The 27,512-nt window shown below is 39.5% G+C and overlaps 1 protein-coding gene across 1 annotated transcript in view; it reads right to left on the reverse strand.

The window, feature by feature from the left end:
- atrnl1b (attractin-like 1b) overlaps positions 1-27,512 on the reverse strand; it is a 681,061-nt gene that overhangs the window by 131,532 nt on the left and 522,017 nt on the right. Inside the window, exon 27 of the mRNA XM_078413453.1 lies at positions 17,803-17,910. Within this exon, the coding sequence (XP_078269579.1) occupies positions 17,803-17,910 (108 nt within the window). The remainder of the gene's footprint in view (positions 1-17,802; positions 17,911-27,512) is intronic.

The raw sequence follows: 27,512 nt of genomic DNA on the forward strand, positions 1-27,512 counted from the left end.
TAGGAATTCCCTAGGAAAATACGATGCCCTGAGTGAAGTCACACCTGGTTTCCCACCCAGAACCCTCCACAGGAAAATAAAATATAAGCAGCCTGAGATGACACCAAGGACCTCAATGTCTTGCCCAGGGTTATTGACATCAATGAGGTTGGACTCAAGTTCAATGTTTCACTTGCATGAGCTGTCTGAGGAAATGAGACCAACATTTGAAAACAAATTTCTAGTTCAGCTCTTTAAAACAATTTCTATGATTCATGATATAAATTTAGAAATACTTTTCATCTCAGTTACCCAAAGTGGCTAATGTTCTGTTTCAGGTGTTGTCTGCATCATGGTCAGAAAATGGAGAGCAGTCACATCGTGCTAATTAACTTCTCTCTCCAAATTCCCCTCCCAGTCCCAAGACTGTATTACCGAGTTCTGCAGATGGAGGTCCAAGAGATCTGTTCACAGTAATGCCAGGAAATGTCAGTGAATCAAACTCTGACACTGGACGAGTTGCTAGCCAGAAGTGGAGCGAATTGATGGATTCCGCCTCCTGAATCCGGAGTGTTCGATTTTCATGTGCGATGATGTGTGAATCGACAAGCCAGACCCAATGTCTAGAACTAGAAATATATGGTCCACGGGCTGATCCTCATATTTCATTGGTAAGAGGAGCCTGGAGTGACCCAGTCAGAGTTTAGTACTACACATTTGCTGTCATTCAGCATCAAAATCCAGAATCCAGAGATCCAGAAATTTGACCACATAATGCATATTTTTTTCAGTCTTTTATGATTGAAAACTGACTTCACTGTGCAAAGCACAATAATATCCATTTCCATCTTATTTTGCATCACTCTGGAACATTGACCAAATATTCCAGTGTATCTCCACTTAGCTCTATTTACAACAGGTGAGATTGATCTACTATCACTGTACAAATCCAAAGACTTAATAACGAACAAATTAAAACTTCCTAACTGTAATTATCTACCTTTACTCAAGTTAAAACAGGATAACTTAATGTAATGACTGACACTACTGCCTCTAATACCTTCTCTGGCTTAGTTATGAGCATATCGGACATGGCTACTTTGGTGGTACTTTGTTTCATAAACGAGGAGGGCGTACAGGATAGTGAGATCAACGTGGACTATACAACTAGGCCAAGACATTTTGAGATCAAGAAAGAGGTCATGTGGGATCTCTTGAAGAGCATTAAGGTGGAAAAATTCCAATAGCCTAATGAAGTCTCTCCCAGGTTATTGAGAGAGGCGAGCCAGGCTTTTGCTGGGGCCCTGATGAAGATCTTTATATCCTCTCTGGCAAAAGGCGAGGACCTAGAAGACTAGGCAATGTTGTTCCTCTATTTAGGAAAAAACTTGATTGTGCCCAAAAATATCACGGGGCTAAACTGCCTATTCCTGCTTCTATTTATTTTGTTCTATGGGGGTCTCCAGAACAAAACTGTTATTGATATTGTAAATAGTTCCACCTGGACCACTTATTTTGGGCATATAAGAATTAATAGACCAAAGTACCATGTGCCTGAATGTTCCTTAATTTAAGGAGAATCGTCTTTTCAGGAGACCACTGTTAAATATTTTGTACATTTCCAAACATTTGTATAATCAAAGATTTCTTGGATAGTAAAGGCTGGGGAAGGCTGACTGGGGAAGGTATAAGTCACGTGTAGAGTTGAATTTCATAAAGGGTTATCTGGTGTGTCTGTAGCTGTGAGAGACAGATTGTCAACCACATTCTAAAAGATGTAAATCCTTCTGGGTATGGACAGGTCCAGTGTATTCACTGAATCAATGCATTAAACATTAACGGACCTACCTTGCACAACTGCAGAATGATCAAATCTTTCTGTGCGCAGTGTGGCAAGTTCATTTATTTTCTAATAAAAATGCTGAAAATAGCCAACAAACCTGTCAGCACCTGCAATGAGGAAAAATAGCTTAATATTTCAGGTAACCAGAAATGCTAAACAATCTGTTTTTTTACAGATGTTGATGGCCTGTTGTGAGAAGCATGGAATTCTTCCTGAAAAATACTGTGTGCTATTTGAAAATAACTAAATTAAAATAGAATTAAAGTACTAAATTAAAGTAGAAATACTAAGCAATATTTAGTATTCCTGAAGATTCAACAATTGACTTATATTTTCTGCAATTCCAATTACAATTCACACCAGCACCACCATTCAATATGATCATGGCTGATCATCTAAAATCAGTACCCCATTCCTGCTTTTTCCCCATATCCCTTGATTCCTTTAGCCCGAAGAGCTAAATCTAACTCTCTCTTGATGGATCCATCTTATATGAATTAATGGAAAAGTGCAAATTTATAGTCCTAATGGAGGCTTAACAGGCCTATCAATTATGCTCAACCATTCAAAACCAAAGTTTCTCCTCCCCACCTCACCTCATCACCCAATGATAATGAGCCTCGGTTACCACTCCCTTCCCTCCCCCATGGTCCGTTCTTATGAGGGTTCACTGGGTACAACTTTATATTTGAATGGACAAATGTTTGGGAATGTACAAATGTATGGGAATGTACCAAATACTTAACTATAGTCTCCAGAAACTAAACCAGGCTACTGCTAAACCTGCATGCCATTGAAGTCCTCACATTAGCCTTGAACTACATATTTGCACCATTGCTCAGGCTGTCAATCTCTAACTCTGTAACAATAATGTTCCCAGCTCACTAGCTGGTTATTGGTCTTTGTTACCTCTAGATTTTATATTCTGACCGACATCTCTAATTGTACCCTCAGTAAATCAGCCATGTACTACATACCCACTCCCCATTTAGAAGACAAAGCCCTCGGTTAGACAGGTACATGGATACAGTTAGACAGGTACATGGATACGACAGGTTTGGAGTGATATGGACCAAATGCTGGCAGGTGGGACTAGTGTAGTTGGGACGTTGGCCGGTATGGGCAAGTTGTGCCGAAGGTCTTATTACATCATAATCATAATTTATTAGCCAAGTGTGTTTTGCAACATATGAGGAGTTTGGTTTGCCATGCAGTTATAACAAAAAAGCAACAAGACACACAACTACATAAAAATTAACATAAACATCCACCACAGTGGCTCCTCCACGTTCTTCACTGTGATGAGAGGCAAAAAAGTCTTATCTTCTTTCCTCCTTTCCCATGGTAGGGGAAGTCGAACCATCCACAGCTGGCAATGGAGCTCCCGCAGCCAGCGATCGAGCTCCCATGTCGGGGCTGTCTAAACTCCTGCATCAGGGCGGTCGAACTCCTGCGGCTTGGAGTCCCCAAAATCGGTCTCTCACCAGAGACTGCGTGCTCCACGATGTTAAATTCCGCAGCTCCCACAGGTTGGAGCACCAAAGGTCGACCCCTGGCAAAGGGATCGCCCGTTCTGAGATGTTAAAGTTCGCAGGCTCCCGTGGTTGGAGCTCCAGAAGTCCCAGCAAGAAGCCGCCAAATCCACGATGTTAGGCCGCAGTGCGGACGGAGATATGACATGGAAGAAGTCGCATCTCCGTCGAGGAAAGAGACAAAAAAAGTTTCCCCCACCCCCTCCCACCATCCCCCACATAAGACAAAACTAAAAATAAACTAAAACATACATTTTACAACAAACTAAAAACACAAAGAAGGGAAAGATGAAGACAGACCTTTGGCGAGGCAGCTATCGTGAGGTGTCTACACTGTGTCACTCTATGACTCTAAGCTTTGGGGTATGGTTCAATGTTTTTTTTATTGCCACATGTACCTAGGTACAGTGAAATTACAAGAGTGTAGGAATAGTAGATTACACTGAGACAGCACGTGAGAGTCGCCACATTTCCAGCGCGATTTTGTATGATTCAAGTCAAAAGTTGTTAATAATGTAGCGTCTCAACTTGGCGGCACTTGGTCAGGGTTGTAGGGTCAGCCCGGCCAGGCGATATCTTCCACTGCTTTGTGCCGCTGAAGGTCATGTCCGATCCATGCGCTTGGACTCTTGGAACGGCATCAATCCACTTGAAACCCAGACTGCTGTAGGGCCTCCAACGGTCTGCTCCACTGATGCCTCGATCTGGACACATCAACCTGAGAACGCACTGCCCCTCGCCTCACACGGCCACTGCTCTGATTCTGTGCACTGGCCACTTCCCACAGTTGACACCAGAATGCCTCCAAGGGCGTGGGAGGCAAGACCTCAGCCCGCTACCAGCACAGTTGTTTGCCTACTTCCACCGCCGCCACCATCTTGAATAGCCATAAACCTCCTTCTGTTTTCTTCATTAAAACTTGGCCTTAAATTCTCTCTCTCTTCTTTAAGCTTTTAATCATCAACCCTATTTCTTACTGGTTTGTTGCTAATTTTTATTGATAATACCTTTGTGAACTCCCTATGGAAATTTTACTGCATTGAAAATACCAAAAGCAAGCTTCAGTTACAGTCATGGAATTATACAGTGCAGAAATAGACCCTTCCAGGATAAGATCCATAAATATTTATTTCCTTGCAACACTATTATGTAATGGTTGCAGTGTGTATTCCACCTTCAAAAAGAATTGTAGTTAGTTGTTCAGTCTAATCTGACATCTTGTCCCAAACCGGCGAATTCTACCATATAGTACAAATTCCACATGCACATGGGAACACAAGTGCCTGACGGTTCACCTCCAAGTTACATACCATCCTGAGTTGGAAATACGCTATTGGGACTTCATCACTGTTGAGTCTAAATCAAAGAAGGTTTACATAAGTTCAAAGTGGTAGCTCACTACCACCCTCTGATGGACAATTGGGGATGGGCAATAAATATTGACCTTGCCAGGTATGCCCCCTTTCCAAAGTTGCAAAAGTAAGTTTTGAACTTATGCTGTTACCAACACAAGATTGTTGATATACTTCTTTCATACTCAATGAAGAGACGCAATATGACCACTAATATTCATCGCCAAAGTTAATAAGTTATGCTTCTGATGTAAAAATAGTACACCGTCAAACTTGGATAGATTGCATTGAATAAATCATTGCCTTGCCATCCTGCTCATAAACGTCGGATTTCAGGAGAGTGATTCTAACTAGCAAAATTTAGTTTGAGCACTTTTGCATCCTGCTTTTTATAGAATGAAGATTTCTTTCCATCAGTCTACCTAATCAAGTCCTCCTTGCATTGCTTTATTACGCCAGAAGCGAAGTTGAAAGAAACCCAAGTTAATAGAAATCACATTCACACACAATTCTTTATATAACTGTCAGTCAAGACAGGCTCAGCAACAACTAAAATTTCTTGTTAACTTTTGCTTCTGAATCTCCACAATTCTTTCGTGGTTTGGCACTCAGTGGATCTCAGGACATAAATAGGTGCTTGCCAGTCTTTTCATCCCCTTGTCATGCAATTCATTTCACAACTGTGTAGCTCAGAAAACATTTTCACACAAAGTATCTGGCTTGAACGCTGAAAAATAAATGAACCTGTTATATCCAAGGCTGAGCAACCTGAGCCTGTAAGGTGGTTATTGATTTCATCCTGCTGGGTGAGAAGGGTCACATAAAAGGCAGTGAATGTTTTTTTGAAGTGACAACAGCTCTATGCAAACTCCCTGCATTAGTTTTCATCACCTGAGAGAGATTGAATGGAATCTTCTACATTGTCTCTTCCAGTGGACTTAATGGTTCTGCAGGGTGGTGATAGAATGGGGAGGGGCAGGGGCAGGGGATGGTCAACACAATACTGGGTGTGTCTGCAGTGGTATGCAAGACGGGACCAGTGTTTAACTGCCCCTGATTTGATGGAGTAGCTGGTCTTTTATCAACTATCAATTCCACATGGTTTGTTCTTCAACCAGTTAATTCACATTCATAGACTTTCCACATTAGATATAACCGACAATTAAACATCAGAGAGCAGACAGATAGATCCATGTGGGAAGGGGAAGTGGAGTTAAAGTGGCAGGCAACCGCAAACTATGCATGGCCATCGTGGAGAGACTTGTACATCGTGGAGAGACGTCCATTGTTGACCTTCTCTATTGCCAGTGTAACCCAATATAAACTAGAAGAACAGCACCTCATATTCCAGCTGGGCAGTCTACAACTTACAACCTCGTGGTATGAACATTGAATGTTCAAATGTCAGATAACCCTCACCTCCTTTCACCTTTCGATTCACCTCCAGCTCTCCCATTTTGTTCCTTTTCCATATCACCGTCACCAGCCACCCATCACCCATTTTTATCCCACTCCCCCTCCCAGTTTCCATCTGCCCACTTCCCACACATTTCACCCACCGTATCCTCTTCTCAATCTTGTTCCAGCTGCCCTTCATATCCTCCTTAATAGTTACAATAGTCATCGTCCACACTTAACAGATTGCTGTACTTGCAGCCTTTGTATATCTTCATCCACCATCACCCCCTCCCCCCACCTAACTACATTTCTTTGTTTATCTTTGTCTGTTTCTATCAGCTTCTGCTTCCCAATTCCATCCTTCCCCTCTCCCAGCTATTTACATCTATCCATCATCTGTCTGCACCTTGCTCCACTCATCACCTCCTGGCTCCCATCTCACCCTTCTCTTCTTTATACTGCTTATCTCCCGCCACCACACTTAGACCTGATGCCTGATCCAAACCGTTGATGATTTCTCCCTCCCCTACAGATGCTGTTTAACCTGCTAAGCTCCTCCAACAGTTTATTTGCTCCATATTCCAGCATCTGCAGTCTCTGGAGTCAGAAAAATTATCCTCATCCTTGCCAGACCTTCTGTTTTTTTTTGCTGCGGTAATCATGCAATTAGTGAATAAATATAGCCAGTTCAACGAATCTCATACTGAATAGAGCCACCTTCCGCTATATTGCAGAAATCTACAAAGCCAAATAAGAATATAAAATCTAATGGGTTAATGGCACTCCATTAGATACCTGGTGTGCATTTCCAGCAGATCACAAAACAGCAAAGGTTACTTTGTGGTGCTGACATCAGCTTTAGGTATCTGCACTCTTCTCAAACAATCGCTTCAGCTGAATTTAATATTGAAGCAAACAGCAGAATTTAGGAAAACAGTTGCTATCGATTACAAGATGGCAATAAATTGCTTGAGATGGCATCAGTCTTGACAGTAGCAACACAGAGATAATCATGACATCCTTTCATATTAAAATGTAATTTTGTAATTACCACTTCAACTTTCTGACATTTGCATCACTTTTGTTATTTGATTCAATCTTTTGTACACAAATGCCAAAGCCTGCTGGCCACATTTCAATGATGGTTTTCTGTATTTGTGGGGCAGAGAAGCAGCCTTATAAAGAGTCTTCAATCTGAAATGCTAACTCTGTTTCTCTTTTGACTGGCTGAGAGTTTCCACTATTTTCTGTTTTTTCAGATTTCCATCATCTGCAGATTTGTATATTTTCAAGTTCCATCCTTCCCTCCTGTTTGAGAAGTTTAACTAATGGCATTAAAACTAATTCCTCACATCCGAATGGACACAAACCAAAATTATTTGAATTTTGACACAAGGAACTGCAAATGTCAGTTTACTAAAAAAAAAGACACAAAGTACTGGAGAACCTCATTGGGTCAAGTGGCATCTCTGCAGAAAGTGGTTAGGTGACGTTTCGGGTCGGGAACCTTCTTCAGACCCCGAAATATCCCTATCTGTATTCTCCAGTGAAGCTGCTTGACCCGCTGAATTACTCCAGCACTGTGTCATTATTTTAATGGTTATCACCAGGACTACACATTAAGCCTTGAAATCAATACTTAAGTACAGAGAGAAAGGGTCTATTTTTTTCCCAGCAAGGAGACTGTGGAGTTCTTTTTGAAGCAACTCTGTTTAGATTATGGAATTTCCCCCCGTAACTATCAATTTTCCTAACCTCTTGCCCCCAATCCAACAATAGCCTTTCAGGCTCAGTTCAATGAATGCAAATATCCTGATAGGCAAAATGAAAATCAGCCATTTTGTGAAGAAAATCTTCTGGCAAGGAAAAGACACATATCAGCAAAGATACCTTCATTGGTGATCTCAGACCTAAATGTATGCATTGATTCAAAGCTTCAGTGTTGTCTACACCTTCAAAAGCAAAATAAAAACAACGATAGCTTTGTTACATTCTTAAAAGCAACAATATCTATATGTATACCACAATAAAAAAAGAGCAACTCTTTTCTACACATGACAATCAAAATAAATCTTTTGGCATGTACACTTCAAATATATTTGGTAATATTTCAGACTTTGTGCATTCAGATTCTCCTATTGTTTGTTACTACAAATATGCAAATAATAATGTCATATGAGGAAAGATTGAAAAGACTAGGCTTGTATTCACTAGAGTTTAGAAGGATGAGAGGGGATCTTATAGAGACATATAACATTATAACAGGACTGGACAAGCTAGACGCAGGAAAAATGTTCCCAATGTTGGGGGAGTCCAGAACCAGGGGGCACAGTCTTAGAATAAAAGGGAGGCCATTTAAAACTGAGGTGAGAAGGAACTTTTTCACCCAGAGAGTTGTGAATTTGTGGAATTCTCTGCCACAGAGGGCAGTGAAGGCCAAATCACTGGATGAATTTAAGAGGGAGTTAGATAGAGCTCTGGGGACTGATGGAATCAGGGGATATGGGGAGAAGTTGGGCACAGGTTACTGATTGTGGATGATCAGCCTTGAGCACATGAATGGCGGTGCTGGCTCGAAAGGCCAAATGGCCTCCTCCTGCACCTATTTTCTATATTTCTATGTAATAACTGGTAATGCCCACATATATGTTTCTGTTCTTTATATTCATGGAAATGGAAATTAAGCAGCACCATAGATATTTAACTTCAATGAAGACATTTTGTTTCTCCTTCCACAAATGATGCCTGACCTCGGTACTACTGCAATTTTCTGTGTTTATTGTTCAGATTTGTTTATCAATGACAAATTTCACCAGTTGTCAACTTACCATGATCATTGTTCAAACCTCTAAATCAGTTTCTACGGTAGCTAGATCTGTGGAACTCTAAATCATAGAAAGGAAGCATTTATTACAGTCTAATTGGATTGTCCATATGATAGCCCTTTGCAAATGTCGATGATCTCTACAGTTGTTTAATGTCGATCAGTTTAGTTGGAGATTTTAATTGCACAACAGTCCAACACTACCCGTATCTTTCCCTTCACAAAGTAAATGATTAATTCAACAGCTCATGGTCATCTCAGAGCATGAAGTCACTCATCGCTGGTGGTGAGTGACTCGTTCCTGTCATTCTGCCTCAAACTCATGCAAGACTGTCTGAAATGTCAACATTCGAGCTGGTGCAAGCTTCAAGTGGTGTATTTCTTGCAGAGTGCTGAGGTGATGATTTCAGCTTCTGTGTATCAGATGGCACACTGTATGTCAGGGCTATTAATATGGATACTGTGTTACATTGACAGAAAAGTGCAACAACCGTCTTTGGGTTTGATGAATGAGAAAAACACTCCAAAAAAAGGACCATCTAGAAACTTACATTCCGAATATCACATTTGCTTCCAAAAACTTTGCAATTACTTTTTCTCCTCTTTTTGAAGATGCCACTGGAATAGTTAACGTTAACCATTACGAAAGCAACAGCGGATACATTTCACCTGCAGGTCCCTTAGAAACCCACTGCAGCAATCACACCCCTTCATCCACACCATGACACCTAATTGTGAATTATCGTTCCCTTTATCCTTCTATAAGTACAGAATATTGCCTCCAATCTTCTCTATTTGTAGAATGCTTGAGCCACAGTACAAATGATCAGTCATAGAGTTATAGAGTGTGGAAGCAGGCCCTTCAGCCCAACTTGCCCACACCAGCCAACATGTTCCAGCTACACTAGACCCATCTGCCAGCATTTAGTCCATATCCCTCCAAACCTGTCCTATCCGTGTAAAGGTCTAACTGCTTCTTAATGTTGGGATAGTCCCTGCATCAACTACCTCCTCTGGCAGCTTGTTCCATACATCCACCACCCTTTGTGTGAAAACGTTTTAAAGTTACCCCTCAGATTCCTATGAAATGTCCAGAACCAGGGGCCACAGTTTCCAGAACCAGGGGCCACAGTTTAACAATAAGGGGTAGGCCATTTAGAACGGAGATGAGGATAAACTTTTTCACTCTGAGAGCTGTGAATCTGTGGAATTCTCTGCCTCAGAAGGCAGTGGCGGCCAATTCTCTGAATGCATTCAAGAGAGAGCTAGATAGAGCTCTTAAGGATAGCGGAGTCAGGGGGTATGGGGAGAAGGCAGGAACGGGGTACTGATTGAGAATGATCAGCCATGATCACGTTGAATGGCAGTGCTGGCTCGAAGGGCCGAATGGCCTACTCCTGCACCTATTGTCTATTGTTTTTCCCTTCACCTTAAACCTATGTCCTCTGGTCCTCGATTCACCTACTCCGGGTAAGAGACTCTGTGCATCAGATTTCAGGATTCTTTGCCATCTTTGACTACTATTCAATCTATAATAATCTCAGGGAGTCCTTAACGAGTGATTTTTTAATGATGCTCTCATAAGCGATTAGTTGTGTGACAGCACCATATTTTGATCCTGTGGGGCACGTTCCTCTTATAATAACTATTAATGTGCAGCAACATTGTTGGAGGTTTGTTCTAACTGGCTTCAACCCACAACACGCTTCAGCTGGTAAAATCTCAATTAAAAATAATTTATTTTAAACTAAAACATCCACTGTGAAACCACAAGCAATTAACACTTGTTTTAAGATGTGTTACAATTGTGATGAAATAAACACAAAGATTTGTTGAGATAGATACCAATTAACCTGATATTTCTACGATAACTATGTTCATGGTTACAATTATCCTAATTCTCCAGTTAGTTCTAATAATCTGCATGTACAAAGGAATTGCTCCAAAAACTTTCTAATGGTGTTTCAACAAACACACAGAATATTATAACACAGGATCAGGTAATTTTGTATGTTGTAAAATGCAGAGCAGGAGGATATGCCGGGACATTTCCACAACTTCCAGACAAAAAGAGCAAATAACAAACAAATGTGAGCCAATATCACGGATGGATGACTGATGCAGACTGAGAAACCAAGTTACCTGAAGTTGTAGAATGCAATATTGAATCCAACAGGTTGCAATTTGCCCAGACAGAAGATGAGGTGCTGTCCCTCAAGCTGCATTGGACCTTATTGCAACTGTGCAGAATGCCATACACCGATAGTGGGATGGAGAACTGCATTAAAGTTGTCCAAGGCACTTTACAGGGCGCAAACCAAATTTGACCCTATACCACATAAAAAATAAAATACTGAAGCAGTTCCTGAACAGAGATGGTTTTAGCACCCATCTCATAGATGGAGAATCACAAAAGTTAAAGTAAAATTTAAGTGTTTAGGGCCGAGATGTCAATAAAGATGTGATTGTAATCAAGGTTCTATAAGGTGCCGTAATTTAAGGTGCAAAAGGACCTTATATAAATGTAGGGCTAGACAATGATACAGAATAAGGGAAGGATGTGAATATTGAAAGATGAGAAAATTAGAGTTAGAGTTAGGCTGGCAGCCTAAACCAACATAGGTCACAAATGGTGCGAGTAACTACATTTAAAAAAAGGCATTGGGGTAAAATTAAATTTACATGGGATAGAACATGGTCATTATGTCACAGTAGTTAAGCCAACATGATAAAGGCATTGACAATGGGTTTCACACTGATTGAACTTGGCAGAGTGGTGAGGTATCTTGCAGGCAGAGGTTGATGAAGAGATGTGTCAGAACCTCATCTTGAGATCATAGTCATGAACGGTTGAGATGGTCAGTTTCACATGGTTGCTGGGCTGATTATTGGGATTTGTGCAACGATCACAACATTGGCTCAAGTCAATAGCTTCACACACCATTCAGTTACAAATATTTAATTTGCACATTAGTGTGTATTTGTTTTTGACAACTGTTTTTTCATACCCTTGCCTAACAAAAAGAAAAATAAGTCACTGTCTTGCAAATTTCAACTGACTTCTTGATTTACTGAAGGATCTTTTCGTGCATCTATCTGTGGATGTTGGAAAAAAGCTGTGATAAGTCTGACTTTTCAGTTTTACGATTTGCTGCAATATATGAGAAACAGATAAGTTCCAAGGATAGATTCCTGGGAGAACTGGAAGGGAAGAACGACTAGCTCCCCCGATCTGAACATGTAAGACAGATGATATTCAGAACCATGTTCTTTTTCATCCATCACTTCACTACTAATTTACTTTAATTCACCATACTGTTTATATACTCCTTAAAATGTTTGAGAATTATATATACTCTCATCGTTGCAAGAAACAGAAACACGCCAGATGTGGGACCCAGATTTAGTGTATTAAGAAAGCAAGGCATTTTAACTAAGTTCTCATTAGCTTCAACAGCTGGTCATTAGGTTCCTCGAAAGATAGGGAAAAGGCAAAAAGAGGCCCTAGGGAAAACTGATTAAGTTATCTTTGCATAAAATCAGTTTGACAGGGATACCAAGAAGATAAATCATTAAATAATCATGCCCCATCCATGAAAATCCCATCAACGTGACCTGGTCATGTTGGCTCCGTTACTGTCTTAGCCATCAGACGGCTGAGTCTGGATAAGCTTTAAAGAGGGAAGTCTGGAGACAGTTCTTAACTAATCAGACGTTAATTTTCATGTCATGTATTCGAGCTCCAAAATAATGTGTGGGATCTTAGATCATTAGGAACAAAGTACAGAAATTCTACAATAGAGAAAAGTTGATCAAAACAAAAGACGAATGGTTACTGCAGTGTGAAATAGAAGGCGAAAAAACAAATGCTTAAACATTACACTTGGTTATTTATGGCCATAGTGTTCTGGAGTTGAGGTAATAAAGCTGTTCACAAGTGACTCTATCATCATAACATTAGAATTCGTTTCAAAAATAGTCAGTGAGATAAAAACAAAAATGCTCATCAGAGAGACTGGAATTCACTAGCCCTGCTGATAGTCAACATTTAATGGGTGTTTTGTTGCATAGTTTTATACTCATCACCCATATGTACTCAAAGCAACATATGAACATATCATATCATATCATATCATATATATACAGCCGGAAACAGGCCTTTTCGGCCCTCCAAGTCCGTGCCGCCCAGCGATCCCCGTACATTAACACTATCCTACACCCATATAACATATAACAACTACAGCATGGAAACAGGCCTGTCCGGCCCTACTAGTCCACGCCGACCATTCTCCCTGACCTAGTCTCATCTACCTGCACTCAGACCATAACCCTCTAATCCCCTCTTATCCATATACCTATCCAATTTACTCTTAAATAATAAAATCGAGCCAGCCTCCACCACTTCCACCGGAAGCCCATTCCATACAGCCACCACCCTCTGAGTAAAGAAGTTCCCCCTCATGTTACCCCTAAACCTTTGTCCCTCAATTCTGAAGCTATGTCCCCTTGTTGGAATCTTCCCCACTCTCAAAGGGAAAAGCCTACCCACGTCAACTCTGTCTGTCCCTCTCAAAATTTTAAAAACCTCTATCAAGTCCCCCCTCAACCTTCTACGCTCCAAAGAATAAAGACCCAACCTGTTCAACCTCTCTCTGTAGCCTAAGTGCTGAAACCCAGGCAACATTCTAGTAAATCTCCTCTGTACCCTCTCCATTTTGTCGACATCCTTCCTATAATTTGGCGACCAGAACTGCACACCATACTCCAGATTTGGCCTCACCAATGCCCTGTACAATTTTAACATTACATCCCAACTTCTATACTCGATGCTCTGAATGATTTATAAAGGCAAGCATACCAAACGCCTTCTTCACCACCCTATCCACATGAGATTCCACCTTCAGGGAACAATGCACAGTTATTCCCAGATCCCTCTGTCCCACTGCATTCCTCAATTCCCTACCATTTATCCTGTACGTCCTATTTTGATTTGTCCTACCAAAATGCAGCACCTCACACTTATCAGCATTAAACTCCATCTGCCATCTTTCAGCCCACCCTTCCAAAAGGCCCAAGTCTCTCTGTAGACTTTGAAAATCTACCTCACTATCAACTACTCCACCTATCTTAGTATCATCTGCATATTTACTAATCCAATTTGCCACACCATCATCCAGATCATTAATGTAAATGACAAACAACAGTGGACCCAACACAGATCCTTGGGGTACTCCACTAGACACTGGCCTCCAACCTGACATACAATTGTCAACCGTTACCCTCTGGTATCTCCCATTCAGCCATTGTTGAATCCATCTTGCAACCTCACTATTAATACCCAACGATTTAACCTTCTTAATCAACCTTCCATGTGGAACCTTGTCAAATGCCTTACTGAAGTCCATATAGACAACATCCACAGCCTTGCCCTTATCAATTTCCCTGGTAACCTCTTCAAAAAATTCAAGAAGATTAGTCAAACATGACCTTCCAGGCACAAATCCATGTTGACTGTTTCTAATCAGGCCTTGATTATCCAAATAACTATGATTATCATAGGAACAGAAAATCGCCATTCAGTCCCTCAAACCTGCCCTGCCATTCAATTAGATAATAGTTAATTTGGATTTACAAAAATATGAAGTAAGAGTCCAGAGTAAGCCACTTGGCCCCTTGAGCCTATTTTGCCATTCTATAAGATCATGGCTGATCTGATTGTAAAACAACTCTGCATTCCCATCTATTCCCAGTAACCTTTCACCCCCTTACATTAGAAATTATTTGCTTTTGACCCATAATAAATGGCATCCTCTCCTATCAAAAATGCAAACAAGCAGATTGTTCTCATTTAACTTGTATGCCACTATCCACTATCATTTTGAAATATATTCCTCTTCAGCACTCTCTCCCCAATAAAGTGACAACAGCATTCGCTTTTTTTAATCCTGCAGTGAATATTAATATGGAGGTACATCGAGCAATTTGCAAGGCACATGGCACGTTGACCTTTATTGCAAGAGGATTTAAGTCCAATTGTATGGAGGTTACTGCAATTACCTAGGGGCCAGGTGAGACTTCTTTAGACTGAATACGTTGACCTTTATTGCAAGAGGATTTAAGTCCAATTGTATGGAAGTTACTGTAATTATATAGGGGCCAGGTGACTTCTTTACACTGAAGAATGGTCCCGATCGCAATGTCATCTGACCATTTCCTCCACAGATGCTGCCTGACCCATTGCATTACTTTGGGTTTTGCTCAAGATTTCAACATCTACAGTTCCTTGTGTCTCCTGGAATATCGGGTATTGGTCTGGTCACCCAACTTAAGGTAAGTTACATTTGCAAAAGAGGGAATGTTCATTCCCTCTGGTTTCTAGAATGGCAGGTTTGTCCTATGAGAAAACAATAAGCAGGTTGGACCCAGTAGTGAAAAGACTTGACTGAATCAGGCACAATTCTTACAAGTGTAAATGTGGGTAAATGTTGTTTACCAAGTAGAGGTGCCTAGAACTAGAGTCTCAGACCCAAAACATGGGAGTCTCAGACCCAAAACTGAGAGAAGACATTTCTTCAGATAGCAAGAACAAGAGCTTTGAAATGCTCCCAATAGGATTGTGGAGGCTCAATTTGAACATGTTCAGGACAGAGATTGATAGACTTTCAGATATTTAGGGACCTAGGAAGCAGAGTTAGCAAAGGTAAATAGTGTTGAGATAAATGCTCAACCATAATCTTATTGAATATTGGAACACCTGGAAGTTTTAAATGGTGTACTCCTGATTCTATTTCTTCTGCCGTGATGTTAAATTCACCTATTTTAGTTCATTAACCAGGGTGTTTTAAATATCTTGTTCTCTTAGCAGTTCCAAAACACATTGCTCCAGAAAAATGCTAGAAGTACACATTCCAGATACATTTATTACTTGGCCTTTGTTTATCCCAATTGATGTGAAAATTGATGGAACAAAGAAGTAAAATTGTAAATCTGAATAACAAAGAAACATAGAAAATAGGTGCAGGAGTAGGCCATTCGGCCCTTTGAGCCAGCACCGCCATTCAATATGATCATGGCTGATCATCCAAAATCAGTACCCCGTTCCGGTTTTCTCCCCATAGCCCTAAGAGCTAAATCTAACATGTTGCTGTATCATAATTATCTGGCTAAGTGACCTCTACTAATTATCTTGACATGCATATGATTACCTACAACTTAATGAAATAAATATTTAGATTTCTGGTGAATTTTGGAAATGTAACATGCTATGTGACTCATATCGATTCAATAGATGTTCAGAATGTGCAACTGATAAAATGTTCGGTGGTTAAGTAATCCAGTGATTAAATTTAATTAAAAAGAATACGTTATTATTCGCCACTAAAGCACCAGTACATAAATCCCAACAAGTCTTGATCGTAGAATTTCATGAATCCTCTTAAAGTTTTAAATACGCACACAAATCCATTTGAATTTCTAAACTGTTTGTCAGACCTGTCTCTTCCCTGTGACAACCCATCTGACAGACGAGATGACAGAATGCATCCAACTGAGGAAAGTGAGTTTAACTGTAAACCTCCCGGGAGTGGAACTTGCTGCCTTTGACACTGACCATTTGCACTGCATGTTAAAGCTGCAATGAATAAACAGGTACACATTGGTTGAATTCAAAATTCAGCCACAATTTGGTAATAATATTAAAATTGGTTGAAAACAATGTTATTATACAGTATCACATACGCACTCAATGGAGGATGTAAGTTTAATCTGTTATATGTGCACACGCATTAATTTTAAAAGTCAATTGCCCAGGAATTCATCTGACTGTTAACACGGAGTGAAATTGTAGCAAATGCTGTTCTACTCTTTTTGAAATGGAAATTTAACCCAAATTTGAAGCAACTGCGGTGTTCTACCATATTGTACATTGCTGACCAGGGATGAACTTTTGGGGAAGAGAGATTTATTAAAGAATATATTCTTGGACATGATATTTTGCTTTTCATAGCTATTCAGCGATTCTCCAATTGCAAGGTAGCTATTTAAGATAAAACAGATGAAAATTCAAATTGAATAAAATCAGAATGCAACGCAGATACAATGAAAAAGCATACGATTGTATCTCAATAACATCGATAGCAATGACAATAAACTAGTGACAAAAACAATGTATAGATTCAGTATTATGGAGTTTCTAGCAGACCATTTCTTTCAAAAAGCAATGGTCACAGAATTATTGCCACAACATTGTTACCTCTGCTATCTTCCTTTCGACCACTCATCTCTACTGGAAACACGGAATTGCTGAACTCACCTTTAAACAATGACCTACATTTTAAAATAATGTTCATTGGCTCTCATTATTTGTTATATTTTTACCTTTTATTTATCAATTAATATTTAAATTAAACAAAGACTGAAGTGTTCCATGGCCATATGTACACACTTTCCACATGAATGACAAACCTTTTTCCCATGTTTTACTGCTTAGAAACAATAATGCCTTGAAATAAGTCGTTTCATCTGTTTTGTTTTTTTGTAAAGCCCCAATGTTTAAGCTTTCTGTGATATTTAATTAGATATATTGCTTCTCCACAAAATGGAATCCATCATACTTTTTTATTGCTTTGCAATCTATTGCACATACACGGGGGTTTTTCAAATGAAAATGCAGTGCTCTTAAAATAAAACTACAACAATGTAACGGTGCTATATAATGAAACACCGCATGCTTATGTAATAGTTACACTTATGATATTTGTTCTTCAGCATTAGTGCAAAATTATCCTGTTATCACAACATACATGACCCAGGATTTCCATGTCATCTGGACACAGAAGATATTCAAGCCACAGTTACTGTGAGGATGGTTCTTACCTCTAATGGTCCTCTTATGATGTGTGCTTGCTCACTTCCAACTTCCAGGGCTACGTCGACAGTTGCAAAAGGTCGACTAGCCATCTGCTGTCTCTCCCGCAGTAGTTGCTGTGATAGAAAAAATAATTTAAAAAAATGTATTTCAACATACTGTCATCAGCAGCATTGAGATTTCAGATGCATTCACTTTAGAAAGTAAAGTGTGACAAAACAAACATATTTGTGACACTCTGAAAACTGATAACCATTTTTCCGAAGAAAAATTGTCAATGTGAACAAATACAAGTTGTTACTGAACGAACTGTTCATTACAATAATGATTCATATCTTAAACTGAAAATTACATTTAACCATTAAAAAATGAATCTAAACTGTTGCAACACTGAAGTGCATAAAACAATTTAGACAAAGTTCTAAAAACCATATCATTGCCCCAAGTTATATTTTAGGTCTCTGTAGGCGGTTTGGTCTGGTACATAATTATATTTGGAGTGATGTTAAGATAATATCAGTTCAGTTATTCAGATTTCAACCCACAGTTTGAACAAGATCATTATAAAACAACTTATCACAAAGAATTGTCACATTGACTTGCCAGATTGCTGGTAATGCCTGACTTAAGGGTCTGGTTACAATAGGACACTGATCAATCTTTCAGTGGATTTTTTTCCCTGAAGAATTAATTTACAGAAGAAAGCTTCTTTTCATCCAGAATCAATATGAGGCAAGAGTTGAGTTTTTACTTTGGAGACTTGTACTGCAGGGAATCCAAACTGGGTAAATCCTTGTAATAATTTTCACTTAATGTGTGAAAAGCTTATGGCAAACATCTAAGAAGCTTGTGACTAAATGCTTTTGAGTTGCCTTAAAAAGGTGCTTTAACATTGTAAAGCTATCTTAAAAGACACTTAATTCCCCCAAGGGACAAAGCTGCTCCTATTCCTGCAAAATTCACATAATCAAGTAGATTTTGGGAAATCATTAAAGCAAAGAGTAATTATTTAGTAATAAAAAAAGGAGGCATTTTCCACAACTATTTCCTTGAAAATAAAAATAATTGCTGGAATCATGCATGCGGAAAGCATAAGAAAAACGTCTGACTGGAAATGGGAAGTTCTTCCAGTTTAAGAACTACAGAGCTTTCTTCGGTCTAATTAATATTAAGCTTGTATTGACTGCACAGCACTTCTTGAATTAAACAAAAAGATAAATGGTCCAACCATGCACTATTTCCAAGAGCACTTCTTGAATTAAACAAAAAGATGAATGGTCGAACCATTGTGCTATTTTCAAATGCTGCACAATTTATTTATAATGGGCTTTGTTTTCAGGAAGGGAGGTCAGAAGAGATATAATTTTGTCCTGTTGTAAATCTCAGTCACAGATCTGTTTGACTTTTAATGGCAATGAAAATCAGGTCACTCTAATCCTCTCGATGACTAAAAAGTGAAAGCTGGTGGCATACATTGAGGAACAAAAGTGATAAGATTTAAGTACTTTAAACATTTATGTATTTGACCATCTCCTAACGTGAAGTGACATCTATATATATAAAATTTAAAAAATGAAGAACTCGACACTTAATGAAAAGCAATATAACGGAGGCACAAGTGATTATCTTCCTTCAAGTTCCTGTAATAAAGAATGACAATTCCCATGGGTCACAGCTTTGTAAACTGTCGCCATGAACATTTCAGATGATGATTACAGTTTCATAGTTTTCATTGCGAATCTTGGGAGTAACATGCCCCTGTACAATGGCTGAATTGGATGTTCACAAGAATTCACCATTCACAAGAAATGAAAGCTTGATTGAACTGGCAAGTTCCAAACGATTATTATTATGGGATGATTGAAAACATGAATTCCAGCGTAAAGGTCACTTTACAACAAAAACTTGCCGCTTTTCAGTATATTTAACAAAGGATCATAGAGAATGTCACTGGCATAAAATCAGCCAAACTTGACCTTCAAGCCAAAAAAACGATAAATTAGGTAGGTACCAAAAGTGTGCTTGAACATGCTTTAATAAAAATCTCCTCAACAGGATCCTAAAAATTGGAGGGGCGTAGAGTTTTAAAGAGATAGTTTCAAATGTTGGGCTTGGTTGCCTGAATGTAGACTGCCAAAGCATTTTCTGGGTATGAGGATGCATAACAGACCAGGAACTCAGAGTCACAAAGCATGGAAACAGGCCATTCAGTACACCACACCCACACCAACTAATGGGCACCCACGCATTTTATTCCCATCTTTCAGTACTTAGCCCACAGCTATCTATCCAGGGCGATTCAAGTGCTTGTCTTGACATTTCCAAAATACTGTCAGCAACTCTGTTTCCACCAGTTTCTATGGCAATCTATTCCAAGTACTCACCCCTCCCCTCTTGATCCATTACCCTTTACCCTGAACCTATGTCCCCGAGTTTTATCTACCATCGCTATGGGGACAAGTTGCCCGCAATCTCATTGCAGTTGAAAGACAAACATGTCTGTAACTGGGCAAAATGTGATTCATAAGAGGACACAATAATACCCTATCTATACCTCGCATAATTTTATATATTCAATCATATTACTTCTTAACTTCCTTCGCTCTAGGGAAAAAAGACTCAGGCCCACCAGTCTCACCTCATATCTGTACTTTTCCACCCCAGTCAGCAACCCGGTGAATGTCCTCGCTACCCTCTCCAGCACCATTACATTCTTACTATAGTGTGGTGACCAGAACTGCATGAGGTCTGGCCAATGTTTTCTAAAGTTGCACTATCACCTCCCTACTCTTGTATGCAATGCCCTGACTAATAAAGGCAAGCATTGCATATACCTTCTTAACAATGTTACCTACCTGTGCTGTCACCTTTAAGGGTTTTTGGACTTCTACCCACCAGGGTTCCTCTGATCCTCAGTGCTCCTCACCATCCATGTTGTAAATCCATAACTCATTGACAGTCTCAAAATGCACAACCTCACATTTATTTGGATTAAACTGTAGCTTCCATTTCTCGGCCCACTTCACCATCATATTGACCTCACCCTGTAGCCCAGAATTACCCTCCACACTAACCATTTGGGGAGTGTACCTGTAAGGAGGCCATTATAGGTTATTGAAAATAAGCAAGAGTATCTGAATTTTTATCCGGAGGTTTTAAATGATTGAAGAATACAATGTGGAAATATGGCCAAGTCCATGCCAGCCATCAATCACCGTTCACGCTGGTTCAATGTTATCCCACTTTTGCACTGAAGGTGGAAGTTGTCAGATTGAATGAAAGGGTTTGAAGCAAGATTCAATGAGGACAGTGGAGATGCAGCAGAGATTTGGATGAGAAGAATTACAATGTGGAAGTTGGTCAGAGGACCAATGGAATAGACAAGGCATAGAGGCAACAGAGAAATCAGAATTTCAACCCATGATGGGCTGTGACTGCAAGAAGGAAGCTTGAGTGGCAGTAGCTATCTTTCTGATGGAGCTTGAAGTTTGGTTCAAAGTAGAACAGAGCTTTGATATTGTGAAGAATCTTATTCATCTCAAAACTGGTGAGGCCAGTGGCATCAATGACAAGCTTACTTTGGCGACTGAAGATCAGGTTTCATTCCAAAAATACTTAGAAAAACTTGAGCACATAAATTCAAAATTCTCATTACACACAAAAAATGCATAGGTATAAAAATAACAACTCATTTTAACTCAAGTGTATATCAAAAATTAATAGTTATAATATTTATGAACTTTAGTATGCTGTACTAAGCTCAGCAAGATACAAGTGTATACTTTAAAGTTGTGTATTTCCAACAGCAGTCTTTTAAAATACATTAATAATGCTAACCAAGGTTTGATTCTCAAAGGTGCAAAAGGCCAATTAGGGAATGAAGAATATGCTTAACAGAAGTGGTGTGTAAAGATGAAAACCTTATTAATATAGTTAAATCATTTTGTATTTCTTGAATATGTTTAAGATTTTATTCCATCAGATCACCAGATAGCAAATAGTTTGTAGTGGCTGTTGTACATTGAGATAATCAATATTAAAGTGGCTGAATAAAATTACACTGGTATTTAGAACAAAGTCAGAGGGCTGTGAAAGGAAACATTAATTTGAAGTTCATCTATTCCATCGCATCAAGTTAGCCTCTATCATTAACTTGGCTGAATAAGATTTATCCATTCAAATTCAAAACATGAAAGGCTTGACAAAACGACCATCCAACCAACATGGCAGTCACAGATGTGCTCAGAGTACAATATGAATAACTGAGCCATTGCAAAACTGTCTGCCAACATAATCTCAATATTACAAGGATTAACATCACACAACATTATTCACTCACTATGTATAGTGTATATCTGCAGAACATTAAAACTATTGTACCGTAAACTTCTAGTTGATAATGTGTTATAAGGCCACTGTTCCACTGCTAATGTTTTAAAGTGGAGGATAGCAACTAAGATATCATGTTGCATTTATGTCCTCTGCACTGAACAAAAAATACTTGGACCCGAATTGAACAAGGAATACTCCCACATGAAACAGAATGACTTAAATTGAATGTAAATTATGTGGTAGCCACTTAACAAGGCTTCTCATGTCATTTTCTAGGTTTCTAATTTGGTAGCTGGATGTAAAATGAGCATCCCAAGCAAACTGGGAAAATTTATAGGTCTGCTCCTTCAGATTGGATGACCTTAAAGGTGCAGATAGCAATTTACTTTGAAATCTAAAGCACATTACAATGGTGTGGGACCAGCGAAGCTACATTTAATTAGCAATTTCCGGTATGTTTGGCCTTAGTAAGGACCTTAATCCACTACAATTCACCTCTCACCACAAAAGATCAACAGGAGATGTGATCTTGCTGGTTTTGCACTCTGCACTTGGACAATAAGAGCATGTGTCAGTTTGTTGTTCATTGGCTGCAGCTTGGCATTCAACACCATCATCCCTTCTAAACTTATTATCAAACTCATGGAACTTAGTCTCTGCTTGTCCTTCTGCATTTGGACCCTTGACTTCCTCATTAGATCACATCCAGTACAAATTGGCACCAACACTTCCTCCTCGATCACCATGGAGTTTAATGCAGATAAGTGAGAGGTGTTGCAGTTTGGGAAGTCAAACCATGGCAGAACCTTCACAGTGAATGGGAGGGCCCTGGAGAGTGTTGTAGAGCAGAGGGATTTAGGAGTGGAGGTACATAGTTCCCTGAAAATGGCATTACAGGTAGATAGGGTGGCTAAGAAGGCTTTTGCTGCATTGGCCATCATCAGTCAGGGCATTAGTTATAAAAGATGGTACATTATGTTACAGTTGAACAAGATATTGGAGAGGCCGCACCATTCTGGAAATACTTGGTGCTGCAGAAATTTAATGGAACTTGGAAGTGCACGGATATACGCAACTTCATAAAATTAATATCATCCAGTTTATTTTATCTAATATGGGAATTTCTATTTCTTGATAATAATTAAAAACATTATTTGCTGCAACGTGTGCAGAATGAAACATATAAACTAAAATGATGCATCAACATTGTTACATCATTGTTAAATCAATGGGATCTTTCCTGCTGATTGGAGAGGATCAGAATGTAAAATCCTATAATATTTCTAATATGGACAATGAATGCAGAAGATCATTCGAATTAATATCTTTTGAAACAATTTAACATTTAATACACGTGTTCATTACGGACATTAGCTGCTTTCTTAATTCTAATGCATTATTATATCATTTTTTCTCGACTTGCAAGGCAAGAGATTGTTAATTTTTACAAGCCAAATCAATAGTACATAATCTGGTCAAACCATTTAATTCTCGATGAATGCACCAACACTTGAACCAAACACATTGTGGATGAGAGTTTATTTGAGGACTTACAATATGCTTAAGTGGAGCTGACAACCACTGCAGATGGCCGCTTGATCAATGCACTAAAATACCACTGGTTATCTGTTAATAATCATGCATTGCATGGAGGGTGAAATGAAAACCATGACTGTAATTAAATAGGAACTCTGCACTACCACATTATAAGATGATGATGCATACATTAAGCACGATGTAAGTCACCAAAATATTGATAGTGTTTCACAATTTTTTTAAATCAAGATGAAGGTCCAGTTTTAATGGGCACAATCCATACTGCATAGAGTCATAGAGTGTTACAGTGTTGAAACAGGCCCTTCGGCCCAACTTGCCCACACCGGCGAACATATCCCAGCAACCCTAGTCCCACATGCCCGTGTTTGGCCCGTATCCCTCCAAACCTGTCCTATCCATAGAAACATAGAAAAATAGGTGCAGGAGTAGGCCATTCGGCCCTTCGAGCCTGCACCGCCATTCAATATGATCATGGCTGATCATCCAGCTCAGTAACCTGTACCTGCCTTCTCTCCATACCCCCTGATCCCTTTAGCAAAAAGGGCCACATCTAACTCCCTCTTAAATATAGCATGCATCTGTCTAACTGTTTCTTAAATGTTGGGATAATCCCAGCCTCAACTATCTCCTCTGGCAGCTTGTTCCATACCCCCACCACCCTTTGTGTGAAAAAAGTACCTCTCAGATTCCGATTAAATCTTTTCTTCACCATAAACCTATGTCTTTTTGTCCTCGATTCGCCTACTCTGAGCAAGAGACTCTGTGCATCAACACAATCTATTCCTCTCGTGATTTTATACACTATTACGCATTCACTATGTTCCTCATTCAAATTAACAGTTGAATCCTGAAGGCTGATCTCTCTGGCCTAGAGAGTCTCAGAACTTAGAGTCAGATGCTAAGTTATGAAAGGGCCTTGAACAGTGCAATGGAGTGATGTAGTACCTATGAAACTATCCCAAAAGTAGTTGACAGCAGAAAAAAAAGCCACCTTCGGCTTTGCAGGTAGTCAAGGATTTTCCAATGTTTATGACATTGAGAAAACAATTTGAAAACTATTGGAAACAAAATTAACAACTATTATAAAAGTTCTTTTTTAATAAAGAAAACAGAGGTGAAAAGAGACATCCTCTGCAACAGGGTGATGAATCTTTGAATGTCTCTACTCAAGAAGGCTAGACAGTCTCAGTTGCTAAATTTGTTCATAAGCACATGTTTTGATATTTTGGGATTAGTATAAGAAAGTACTGCTCTGATGTTACACAGTCATAATCTAGCAGTGGAGCCACAGGAACTACATTTGAGAGACTAGTTGCTGATCATGGACTGCTCCTCTTTCCAACATGGGTATTGCAGATAGGCACAAAATGCTGGAATAACTCATCGGATCAGACAACATCTCTGGAGAGAAGGAATAGATGATGGTTCGGGTTCTCGGTGAGGGACAGCAGTGAGAGAGGGTGTTGCAGAGTTCCCGTCGGAGACAGAAGAACTCAAAGTTGGCATATCTTGAGGAAATTTTGCAGTGGAGCAGACAACATGTGTTGGAAGGAACTGCACATGCCGGTTCACATTGAAGTTTAACACATTGTTCCATTGTTCCGGCTTGGTGGTGCAGCAGTAGAGTTGCTGCCTTGCAGCGCCAGAGACCCGGGTTCGATCCCGACAACTGTTGCTGACTATACGGAGTTTGTACGTTCTCCCCGTGACCCACGTGGGTTTTTTCCGACATCTTCGGTTTCCTCCCACACTCCAAAGACACACAGGTTTGTAGGTGAATTGGCTTCAGTTTGTACACTTGGTATAGGTGTAAATTGTCCCAAGTGTAAGGAGGCTTGTGTTAATGTGTGGTGATTGTTGGTCGGTGCAGACTCGGTGGGCCGAAGGGCCCATTTCCACGCTGTATCTCCAAACTAAACTATACAAAATGCTGGAGTAACAGTCCCAGTCACAAGGATGATTTGTCCCACAGGGTTGCAAAAGTAAGTACAGCAAAGTTACGAGAGCAGGCAAAAGATAGAGCATGATTCAATCCTTTGTTTTTGTTTATGTCGTGTACACTTGAGAAAAATCCATTAATAACAGCTGATTTTGAAAAAAATAGAAAATAATTGAGGCTTCCTGATTTCAGTGTAAGTTTCAGAAAGAAACCCTGTGGAATTGTGAAGCCTATGATTCACCTGTGTTTTTTTTACCGTTAGGCGATCGCTAATTCCATATATTTGCGAGCCTCAGATTGTAACTGTCAACATTTGAGAGAAAGTGTGTGTCATTCCTAGCGTTTGAAGCAAAGACAATGGAATTTCAAAAACAAATAGAGAATGGGAGGATAGTGGAAGCAAGAAGTGAAGGAAAAGAAACCATGATAAGGGAACTACTCACAAACTGATTTGCTTCAAGGGAGTAATTCAGTGTGGGTGTAAGAATGCAGTAGAAAAGCTAAGGGTGAAATGACGCATTGTAGTGCACTAAAGATGCCACTCTGGACACTAAATGAATTGACCCCGAAGTAGGAAAAAAGTGAGTGAAAGAAAGAAATGTGAAAAGACAGACTGTGGAAAGGAAGCAAAGCAAATGTGGGAAAAACAAAAGCATGGAAGAATGGGATAAGGAAACACTGGGCATAAACATATTTTCTTAATCCTGCCAAGCAGTATGTCCAGGATGAAGGAGACAAGTGAAAGCATGATCCTCCTCCACTCTAAACCACCATTCTCCTCACTAACATCATCCCAAAGTTCACGAACACCACCCTTCCCTGAAAGTAAACATTACGGATCATAGAAACAGAAAATAGGTGCAGGAGTAGGCCATTCGGCGCTTCGAGCCATCACTGACATTCAATATGATCATAGCTGATCATCCAAAATCAGTATCCCGTTCCTGCTTTCTTCCCATATCCCTTGATTCCATTAGCCCTATGAGCTTTATCTAGCTTCCTCTTGAATAAATCCAGTGAATTGGCCTTGCTCTGCCTTCTGTGGCAGAGAATTCCACAGATTCACAACTGTGAATCCATGTACAAGCGTTAATTATAACGTGTTTGCCTACTGTCCCAACCAAAAGGGGTTAGACTGATATTCCCAAGTGTAGTCTTTATCTAGCTACAAAATGAGAGAGGATAACAAATCAAAAAAGAACAAGATAAAGATTAGGTAGGAAAGGGTGAAGAAGCAGGGAAGCAAAAGATGAAAAAGGGAAGCCAAAGATATAACAGAAGTAATGAGAAGGAAGAAGCAGCAAAACACCATCACTGACAGGAGGGTGTAAGTTCAACATGTGGAATTATGAAGTGGATTTCATTACAAAGATAATGGTGACATTCCCAATTAACAACAGAAAGCATCTATTCATGTAAGGACTAAATAAAAACTGCATGCTCCACTCCAAGTATACCCACCTAACCCCGTACTTTAATCGTGTCACTCGATAACTGCCCATGACTTAATCTCGGATATGCAATGATACGGAAGAGTGATGATCATTAAAATAACGGTTCACTTATTATTTCCCCAATCTTTTTCATTTGTCTTAGTATTTAGTTCAATCAGAAATAAAAATAGCAGCATCCATTTGGACAAAATAGTGCAGCAAATTGATTGCTTACAACAAAATCTTTGTTAATAATAATAATAATAATGCATTTTATTTATATAGCGCTTTTCATATACTCAACGACGCTTTACAGAGATTTAGAGAACATAGGGAAATGAATAAATAGATAAATAAGTAAATATGTAAACGAACAGAGAAAGGAGACAGAAGGTGAGGTGACCTTCAGTGGTTGAAGGCAGTACTGAACAGGTGAGACTTCAGCGATGTTTTGAAT

The sequence above is a fragment of the Rhinoraja longicauda genome, chromosome 16 (assembly GCF_053455715.1).
Source record: "Rhinoraja longicauda isolate Sanriku21f chromosome 16, sRhiLon1.1, whole genome shotgun sequence".
Taxonomy (NCBI): domain Eukaryota; kingdom Metazoa; phylum Chordata; class Chondrichthyes; order Rajiformes; family Arhynchobatidae; genus Rhinoraja; species Rhinoraja longicauda.